The following is a 10,730-nucleotide window of genomic DNA, read 5'->3' on the forward strand; positions in this document are numbered from 1 at the left end:
TCCATCCCTGGAGCTGCTGATATCCCTCCATAGACAGTTGTGAGCCCAGCTTCCCAGTCCCAGTGAGGTTATCCACATGTAGTGCCTGGATTTTCAGGAGCACTGAATTCCTGGCTTACAATGTACTCAAGGGTGAGAAATGGGCATTTTCAGGCAATGATGAATTGTCCCGAGCTAAACTAATAAGCGTCTATTCTCCTGAGAAGCCTCAGCTGGGGATCCATCCCCACTCTCTGCCTATTTGTCCTTTACCTCTATTTCAAGTCCAGGATGCTGAGGTTTATTAGAGAAGTTCTGGTTTCTAGTTTAGCAGTAGGTGTGTACATCTATTTAATCCTTTGATGGTGATCTAGGCTTTCTCGTTTACTTGCCTGACATTTGATGGATCTGACCAGGGGATTGACTTGGCTTCACCTTGGACCTGCCTTATTGTCACCAACTTGCCTGGTGATCTGGAGTCTTGGCTGCACTTGGCTCAGGTCTCTGTTCCTGCCCTACTTCTCTTGCTCAGGTACTGTGGGATTGTCCCTACACACTGTGGTGTTTTCCTTTGTCTCTGTTTAAAGATATTAAGGAAACAAAGACCCGTGGCTGTCCCTATGCTCCTGCAGAGTAGAGCCCGTCACCATCTGCATGCAACAGTCCAGCCAGTGCTCACTGCTCTGGTAGCCACTCTCCGTCCAAACCATGTCCTTGCATCGGTAATATAGGAGATAGTCTTCTGAAAGAGGAAAATAGTGTAATAAAGCACACATTTTATTCAGTTGTTACGCTCTGATCTATAATGTCTTCTTTTTTGCCAAGTATGATATTAGAGTTTTATGGAGAAGACCCCTATTATGTATTTGATGTGGAAAGTTTGTGTCTACCGGCAGGGGATTCTGAATTTTATAGACCCCTTCTCTGCAAAGATTGTAGCAGAATCATAAAATGATGCTTTCAGTATAAAATGTGTTTCCAAAATCTCAAGCCTGTTTCTTGTATTGATGGAATTGACAATTGTGCCTCCCCTGCACGTTAGACTGAGGTTCCTCTTGGCAGTTCCCTGAGTTGAATCCACCACATACAAGGCTATGGCAATCCCGAGCTCTCTTAGGAACGTAGCATCAAGTCAGAATAAATGTTTGAGCATTTCAGTTGTCTCTGCTTTGGAACTTTTTCAAAGCTAACAGGAAATAAGGACCCCAGAGTGGGGCAATTTATCAAGCAGGGATCAGCCCAACACACAACACTTCTCATCTAGGCTCCCTTTCCCTTGAAAGCTTGGAAAAAATAACCTTTTGAGGTCCAAATTATGCTGTCTGTTGCTCCATGATTCTTTATGTATAATCGAAGCAAAGATATCCAAATAACTAAACGCAGGAAAAGAAGGTTTGATGAAGTACTTAAAGGAAGCTCTCTGATATCAAAGGTCTCTCTCCTGCCAATCTCTTTGGCATTTAATCATACCAAGTCTGGCTCCTTCATTCACTGTAGGAAAAGTCACTTTTCTCCCAGATCTAAGATGATGTATGCTCTCTAGCACCTGTTTCCCAGAGCACATAAAAGAGAGTGTTCACCATCCATATACTTTCCCAACATAAGTTAATTCCCACTCACAACAGGTAAGAAAAGATATTTTCCCCATAGGAGTGTTCTGGCTTCTTTGAGACCCAGACAGCTCTCATTTACCATTGATTCTGTATTTAGGGTTGTCTTACATCTATGGAAGATTGCTATGCTTAAATTGCAAGTGCAATACACCATTTTGTTTACCTGGTGTATTTTAGCATGAGCTGGGCATAGACATGGGATGTGGGTGCTTATCCCCAGGTGGAATCCATTTTAGTAACCTGCATGTAAGATGAATGTAAACCACCACTTAAATTGAATGGGAGGAACCCTTTAGGTGTCCAAATTGTCCTTAACACTGGGTAGCCTCAGCACCGTTCATCATCCTGTATTATGAATGATATTGTCTACAGTTTCTGCCTTAAAGTGGAATCTCTTGCGAAGTTACAGCCAGGGGAGGGATTCCCTTTGATAGTCAAAGGTGCAGCTTGAGACCTTGATTCCCACCAGCTTCTTCTCTTTGAAAGGCACAAACAAATGCAATGAATCTTTTGAAACCTTTTCTCTGACTCTTTTTCAGCAAGCAAATGTAAAACTACACTTCCTCTTCCCTCCCACCCCAGCAGCTTTAATAAAGAGCTCGCAGGTAAGAGTGAGGAATTTTATTGGAGCTGAGGGACAAGGTCAAGAATCTTGCAAGAAAAAGACATATTCACCAGTGACAAAAGTTCTAAATGAATAGACCTGATTGGTGTTTCCTGTGCAGAAAAGTAGCCTCGGATAATTCAAGGTAATCTCTTCCAAAAGGGTGGTGACTCTGAATTGAAATGAAGTTTGAGCTTCCTTCTCCTCTTGTTTCCTTCCAAGGGAGATGTGATTTGGGGTGTGTATTTCTCACTCAATACTGTCATTGGCTTTTGTACAGGAACTGTGGAAAAACCTACATCAATTCATCAGGATTAGGGGAAAATCCCGCTGTTTTAGTGCCCTATAGACTTCCTCACTTGACGTTAACTGTTCATGTCCTGGATGATACAACTCTTTTATGTTGCCAGTGGTTGAACAACCTCCTCCTGCAATTCACCAGCGCCCCCTTCACCTCTTTGTTCCTCAGGGTGTAGATAAATGGGTTGAGCATGGGGGTGATCACAGTGTAGATGATGGAGGCCACCTTATCCAGAGTCCTGTGGCTAGATGGAGGTTGTAGGTACATGAAGAATGTTGTACCATAGAACAAGACAACAGCCATCAAATGGGAGGCACAGGTGTGGAAGGCTCTGGCCCTGCTCTGTGCTGAGCACATCCTCAGCACGGTGTGGAGGATAGAGATGTACGATAGCAAAATGACCACACTTGTACTCACCTCGTTGATGGAGACGAAGGCAAAGATGACCATCTCACTGCTGTGGGTGTCAGAGCACACGAGCTTCAGCACAGGAACTTCATCACAGAAGAAGTGGTCGATGCGGTTGGGACCACAGAAGGAACCTCCAAACACGCACCACGTGTAGATGATGGCACTGAAGAAGACGAATAGGTAGGATGATGCTACCAGCTGCCAGCAGACACGGCTGGAGATGATGGTCACATAAAGCAGGGGGTGGCAGATGGCAACGTGCCGGTCATAGGCCATCATGGCCAGGAGGTGACACTCAAGAGTAGCAAAGAAAGCAAAGGTGAGGAACTGCATCATGCAGGCAGTGAAAGAAACGGTTTTGTCCTCTGCTAACAGGTCTGCCAGCATCCTGGGGGAGATGACTGTGGAATAGCAGATGTCAGTGAAGGCAAAATGGGTGAGGAAGAAGTACATGGGGGTGTGGAGGCTGGGAGACACCCAAACCAAGATGATAATACCAACGTTCCCCACCAAAGTGACAATGTAAATCAATAGAAACAAGACAAAAAGAGAGGTCTGCATGTGTGGGCTGTCTGTAATTCCTAGCAGGATGAATTTAATCTGGGTGTGATTTCCTTCCATGACCAGGTGTTCCCTGCTGAGGCAAAAGGTAGAGAAACATCACTCTGATTAAGAATAGAGATTCTCTTTTGGACAATATATAACTCCAATCAATGAAAAATCTAACTGCCACATTTTGCTGGAATTACTATATTCTACTATATTTTCTAATCTTAAATTATGTGTTTTTTTTGTTTTTCAGTTGAGGTACAAAGAAACAGAGAGCATGTTTAAGCCACAAATGGCATTTTTGTTTTTCTGTGCTGGGAAACTTAAAACTATGGATTTATTCAAGCACATGTGTTTTCAAATCAAAGAAAAGAATCAGATCTTTCTTCTCTTTCAATTTGAAGGCAATTTGACCAGAAGACACCTCAGAGAAACTTCACAGGTCCATATGTAAACCTGGAGCAAGTGAAAGTCCCAGTCCCTGTGAAATTCCATCTTACACATTAATGAACTTCCCACATTTTCCCTAGCTTTTGATTATCATTCCATTCTTGAAATAACAGTGATGAAACTGCTATATATGTGATATAATTCACATTGGTAAATTCATAATTTATACCTTTCTCAGCTCCAGCACAATAAAGCAACCTAAACCCATGGGCATTAAGTTGCTTATTTGACAGAGGAGCTGCAGTTAAAATGCACTGATTCCAAAGGCAGATTTATTAGTGACTGTATTCTGCTGACAATATGAAATGTTGCATTTCCTTATAACAAAATAAAACTCATCCTCATTTAAGTCTTGAATAAATCAGTGCATCTGCTTTAGCTGCCTATGTAAAAGAAACACAACCTGTATCAGACATTGGTCCCTCTGACTATAAAGAAAAACCATGTTGGTAAGGCTGTTTTCTGACACACCTTTACCAAAGAGGACACTAGAACATGAAGACAAAAGCTCACTGCTTCAATGCAGGTGAGGCTCTGCTTTGTGTTGTTGTTACCTCCTTTGCTTTCCCTCTGTCACCAAGCGATGTGCGACAAGGGTTTATCCCGAAAGCAGCAGAGAACATCTATGTGTCGGCATCACCTCTGTTAAGCACCTGATGTGAAGAGAGGGGAGCTCCTGCCAGACTCCAAGAGCCCAGCTTGTGGTGCTGGGGCTGTAAATACAGTTGCATGTGCTCTCCTGGGAGGAAGCCTCCAGGGCTGCTCATGCTTTCCCAGAGGAAAACAAAGAGAAGGAAAAGCAAAGGGTGAGAAATCACCTCTGAAAGGCATTGTGGTGCTTGGGCATCTGAGAGACATGGTGTGGATGAGCCATGCGTAAGCACAGCTGCTCAGCAGCAGTGATGAGCAGCTCATAGGATGTTTCTGACATGCCTGTGGGCCATGCAAAGGTTTCAGTTTGACCTTGGCAACAGAATGAGAATGGGTTTAAAGACATTTCAGATCTTGCAGAGGGTCCCCAAATGGGACATGAAGCACAAGTGACTCCGTCTCTGGAGCTGCTGCTGTCTATCTGTGGACATTTGAGAGCCCAATTTTCCATCCCCACTGGGCTTATCCACATCTAGTGCTTGGATTTCCAACACCTGAGCTGGTGACTCTGGGCTTCCCCAGAAGTGAGAAAGGGGCTTTTTGAGGCAGTGATAAATTGTCCCAGGATGAACTTATAGGCCTTTATCCCGTTGAGCAGCTTCAGCTGGGGTTCCCACTTCCCATTTGCCCCCATCTCTGTTGAAGCTCAGTCCAGGGAGGTTGGGCTATGTTAGAGGAGTTCTCGCTTCCAGTTTAGCAGGAGGTGTGCATATCTTTATAACCTTTTGTTGGTGACGTAGGCTTCATCAAGGATCTGTCTATCAGTTGCTGGAAGAGGATGCTGACCAGGGGATTGACTTGGCTTGGCCTTGTATCTGCTTCATCATCACCAACTTTCCTGATGCTCTGGAGTCTTGGCTGAACTTGCCCCAGGTCTCTGTTTCTGCCCTACTTCTCTTGCTCAGGTACTGTGGGATGGTCCCTACGCACAGTGGTGTTCTCCTTTGTCTCTGTTTAAAGATATTGAGGAAACAAAGACCCGTGGCTGTCCCTATGCTCCTGCAGAGCAGAACCCATCATCCTCTGCACCCAACAGCCCAGCCAGTGCTCACTGCTCTGGCAGTCCCCCTCCATGACTCTGCATGGGTAAAAAAAGGAGTTATTCTTCTCAGGGACAGAAACAGAGTAGTAAAGGGAGCTTGTTTCCCAGTATTTTTCTCTGTTCATTAGTTCCTTCCCTTTTACCAAGTATGATATTAGACTTCTATGGCAGGATCTCTGTTATCTCCCTGACATGGGAATTTTGTGTTTACAGCCAGGAGTTTCTGCATGATGTAGACCCTTTCCCTGCAAAGACTGAAGCAGAATCATGCAATGGTGCTCTCAGTATAAAACATGTTTCCAAAACCTCAGCACTGTTTCTTGTATTGCTGGAATTCACAACTGTGTCTTTCCTGCACATTAGACCGAGGTTCCTCTTGGGCATTCACAATGGGGAATCCACTATGTACAAGATTATGGCAATCCAGACCTTTCTTGGGAACTTGTATGACCTGTATTATGAATGAAGGCGCTTTGAGAGTGTTTTAAAACGTGATGGTGAAGAATCCCCACCAAAGGGCAGATACTATCAAGGAACCCCTGTCCCCAGCTCCACACCTTTGCTTTCCATCCCCCTGTTGGCAGCAATAAAAGCCATGATCTCCATGGCAGCCTGACCACAACAGAGCACAGGAGCTGTGGTGCTGTTCAGCAGCCTTCAGACCTGATACGTGGCAGCCCATGGCAGCCTGGAGCAATGGCATTGCCTGCCCTGATGTCTCTCCTGTTGCCTTCCTGCACAGAGAGCTGATGGGTGATGGACAAACATTGCATACATAAACCACCCCAAAACACTCCAATGTGTGCATTACCTCAGCCCATAGAGCTGCAGCCTCTGCCAGGACCATGGTGAAGCCTGGAGCCATGGCTGAGCCTGAGGGCTATCCTAGAGACATGAAATAACTTGGGCTGGAGGGAGAAGCTCCATGATTGAATTGAATCAAGCCAGGATCAAAGTGTTTGCTGATTCCTTAACAACACATCTAAGAGGCACCCAGGGTCAATCAGCTGAATCCTGCTTTGTTCCCAAAGCTTCCTCATAATTCCCTGGTTATTATTTAACCCAGCCAAGGGTTGTTTTCCTGCTGAGCCTTTTGGACAAAAAGGGGCAGAGGTTTCACACCCTCCCTGGCCTCTATGTCAGTGTTTGTCTGCTCTTACAGTGGGCTTTTCCCATGAAATTTCCCATGCTGCACATTCACAACAGGAAATCTGAGATTTACCCTCACCTGCAAGGTAAAGCACATGGAGAACTTGCAGGAGGCATCAAGTCACAAAGAATGTGACACCATTAATCCTTGCATTAATCTTTTCTCTGTCCCTGAAATCATAGAATCATGGAATGGTTTGGGTTGGAAGGGAGCTGAAAGCTCCTCCAGCTCCAACCCCAACCCCTTCCACTGGAGCAGCTTGCTCCAAGCCCCTGTGTCCAACCTGGCCTTGAGCACTGCCAGGGATGGGGCAGCCACAGCTTCTCTGGGCACCCTGTGCCAGCGCCTCAGCACCCTCACAGGGAAGAGCTTCTGCCTAAGAGCTCAGCTCAGTCTCCCCTCGGGCAGGTTCAAGCCATTCCCCTTGGCCTGTCCCTACAGGCCCTTGTCCAAAGCCCCTCTCCAGGTTTCCTGCAGCCCCTCTTAAGGTATTGAAAGGCCACAATAAGGTCTCTCTGGTGCCTTCTACAACAATATTCAATGACTTTATGTCCAGCTGGTCTCTCCTTCACCATCACCAAGTGTTTGAACAGGAACAGGAGCTCTTAGGGTCTTAAAAACACAAGTCTGTGGCTACAACCCCATTGCTCTGCTCATTGTGGCTTCACACTGGAGCTGCTGCTTTCAAAATCCAAACCTTTTTGCTCCTTGTTGTGTGTGTTTAAGGAAACCAGTGGTTTGCTGTGTCTAAGGGCTGCCACTGCCTTCAATGGGGTTATCATCTGACCATGAGAGCAGAGCAAACACCAGGTGAGCTTCTAGGAAGCAGAAGCAGCAGCCAGCATTGCAATGCATCTGCCTGGTGGGTCATGATGAGCAGGCAATGAGGAGCCTGGCTTCTGGCATTGCTGCTGATGAGCTCCTAATGGCTTTAGCTCTCCCCTTCCAGGTGGAGCTGCTTTCATTGTAGTTAAATCTGGTTTAAAGGCAGCTGAGCAAATGCTGGGTAGGAGCTGCCTCCCCTTCCTTGGGTTCTTAGTGACTGGATTGAGGAATCACCTCAAATGTCTTTAAGCAATGACTTATCTCCTTACATTTGAATGCACCATGTCACCTCTATGTGTTTACTGGGTCCATCAGCTCCCTTTATTGCTGTGGGAGATTTGGTGGGGTTCCTGCATCTCACTGCAAGGCAGACACCTCCATTGCTGCAGCTAAAGAGATCTGAATGAACTCTACTGATTGCATTGGCCTGAGTCTCGTTAGCTGTAATGGGACCTTGGATCATAAATGGCTAAGGGGAGACACTCCTGTTTGGTTCTTAATATGGGGTGTTTTAAGAGAGAATGAGGCAAATCTCCTTTTGAGTTTCTGTTATGTCTCCTTTAGGTGGTGGTTTAAAAAAAAGCCAGAAGTTTTCCCCTGCTTTGTTTGGAAGCAGTTTGAGGACTTGTGCTTCAAATGTGTAGGTCCTGCACTGGTGTGATGAGTTTTCTGCATTGTGTGAAATCCAGATGTATGGGAAGAACCAGGAACATGGAATGCCACCTCTTCTCTAGGCTAGCTGGAAACAGAGCTACCTTGGTTTCCGTTAGTGCAGAAAGGAAAGGCAGAGTCTCAGTTTGGTCTTACTTCCTTTAAAACTGATGGCCAAGGTATCTCTCTCTTGTTTTCTGAAGAAAGCTCGGATATATTAGAATGGCTTCTTTTAGACACCATTGCTACCTTGGAGGAAAGAACCCTTCTGAGCTCCTGGTGGAAGAAGCAAGGAGATCTTCTTCAAGTACTGGTGAGTTCATTTCTGTGTCTGCCTTTACCACTGTTGATGGCTTGGAAAGAGATGGGAGTGGACTGAGCTGAGCTCTTAGGCAGAAGCTCTTCCCTGTGAGGGTGCTGAGGCGCTGGCACAGGGTGCCCAGAGAAGCTGTGGCTGCCCCATCCCTGGCAGTGCTCAAGGCCAGGTTGGACACAGGGGCTTGGAGCAAGCTGCTCTAGGGGAAGGGGTCCTTGTCCATGGCACTGGTTGGAGCTGGAGGAGCTTTCAACTCCCTCCCAATCCAAACCAGTTGGGATTTTCATTTATGATTTTTGAACCCAAGAAAGAGCAATTTGCATTTCCCACATCTTGAGAAAGGGTGAAAGTGAGAAGGGAAGGTTTGGTTAAGCAAGGACAGACAGACCCATGGACAGGACTGGATTCAGCTGGCTTTAGCTACCTGCAGTGTCAGTATGTGTGTGTAAAGCAGAGACCACAGAGAAAGGGATGCTTCTGTGGGATTTGATGTGGGTATTTGATGTGGGATGGGTGATGGTTTGCCCTGTTTAGACAAGCAGTGGTATTGAGAATGGCTGGTTTGGGTGTTGTTAGATGCAAAGAGCTAGTTTGAGATGTCTGTTGTTTATGTAGCTCTAACTTTATGTAAGTACTACACAAGGTGCAGGAGGTGGATGAGGAGATGTCCATTGAGTGTGTGAGCCATTAGCAATGGGAAACAGCAGCTGCCTTCATCCCCCTGACTGATGTGGGCATAGAGAACTTCAGCTGGATTTTCTGAACCCATTTAAAGGTGTTAAAGTGTTAGCAAAGCCCTGTCTGCTGTCAGCTGCGTTTCTCTACAGGGAACAAGTCTCACTCTTGGTTTCATTTCCTCCTTTTCCAAACACCAAAGAGCCACCTTGCTGCTATTTGAATCTTGAGGCATGTGATGCAAAGTGGCTTTTCAAAGGCGAATTTGGGTCCAAAATAGGCAGGTGAAATCAGACTTCCAAAAGCGAAAATGCTGAGTGCTGCCCATGGGAAGACTTGCTCTAAGCACCAAGACAGGCTGGGGGGCAGCTTAGCAGAGAGGGACAAGGTGGTTGTGGTGTTCACTGTGTTGAAATGAGCCATCAATGTGCCCTTGCAGCAAAGGCACCCACCAGCACCCTGAGAAGAGCATTGGTGATGGGTAAAGGGACTTTCTGCAATGAACATCTGACCACAGGCTGGGGAATGGGGAAGTAAAAGCTGCTTTGGGAAGGGTGGAGGGAGAAGGTGAATTGTGCTGAAGTAATGGTCATCTTGCTTGAAAAGGGGCTGATGGAAAGAGGGAAGTGGGAGGGGATGGAGGAGTGGTGCTCATTCATGAACAGGCAATATGCATATTTTGAGGTCATCTCATCATTTTAAGGTCAATGCATATTTAGGGATAACATGAGCAGCTGTCATCTTTTTATATAGATCTATATGTACACATGTTCCTTAAATGTAAGACCAAAGGAAGAAATACATGCAAGTATTACATGCAGATGAGAAGGGGGTGGTTTTTCCCTTGAAGCTACCATGACATGGAATTGCATTCAGGGATTCCGGTCTTGCTTTAGTTAACTCAAACATCACTACAGAGTCAGAAAATCTCTGCAATGTGACCTCTTATCTATTTAATACAGTACTAATTCATATGGCAAATTAAGGCATGATATTATTGTATTTACTTCTCCTTAGATAAGAACACACCCCCCCAAACCCCGAAACAGGAAAGAAATAGTCCCCAAAAAGCCTACTTCTTAAAAAGAATTTGGATGCTCTTGAGAAGATGCTTATCTTTTGTGGGACCAATTCTTTCCATAGCAGGTCAGCCAGACCTTTAGGATTTAAGCTTTAAGGTTATTTTTTCCATATAGGAAGCCTTGGCTATTATTTTATCAAGGTATTGTTTTTCAGTATATTATTACTCAATATAATATTATATAATATAATTCAATATATTCAACCATCATGTTTTTATCTCCAAGTGACTGAGTGCATTCATAGAGGAAACTCCAAATCCTGCATTAATCTCATGCACTGTGTGTTCCTATGAGCTGGGAGAAATGATTCAACCTCTTCCCATGTTCCTTTGTCTCCTGCTGCCAAGAGAGTGGCTGCAGGAAACCACTTGAGTGTGACCACGTTTATCCTCTTGGGCTTCGCCAACCTGTAGAAGCTGCTCTTTGTGACT

At 45.3% G+C, this 10,730-nt stretch overlaps 1 protein-coding gene across 1 annotated transcript; it reads right to left on the minus strand.

The window, feature by feature from the left end:
• Positions 1-2,569: 2,569 nt before the first annotated feature.
• Positions 2,570-3,529, minus strand: LOC133224486 (olfactory receptor 5AP2-like). The gene has a single exon (XM_061375976.1). It carries the CDS (start codon positions 3,527-3,529, stop codon positions 2,570-2,572), a length of 960 nt encoding a protein of 319 aa, XP_061231960.1.
• Positions 3,530-10,730: the final 7,201 nt, after the last annotated feature.

The sequence above is a fragment of the Neopsephotus bourkii genome, unplaced genomic scaffold (genome assembly GCF_033783945.1).
Source record: "Neopsephotus bourkii isolate Nb327-2 ecotype Australia unplaced genomic scaffold, CSIRO-AGI_Nbou_v1 NB_1682, whole genome shotgun sequence".
In the NCBI taxonomy this organism is placed as follows: domain Eukaryota; kingdom Metazoa; phylum Chordata; class Aves; order Psittaciformes; family Psittacidae; genus Neopsephotus; species Neopsephotus bourkii.

Coding starts and splice junctions, on each gene's coding strand:
- LOC133224486 (XM_061375976.1), bottom strand. CDS start 3,529: ATGGAAGGAAATCACACCCAGATTAAATTCATCCTGCTAGGAATTACA.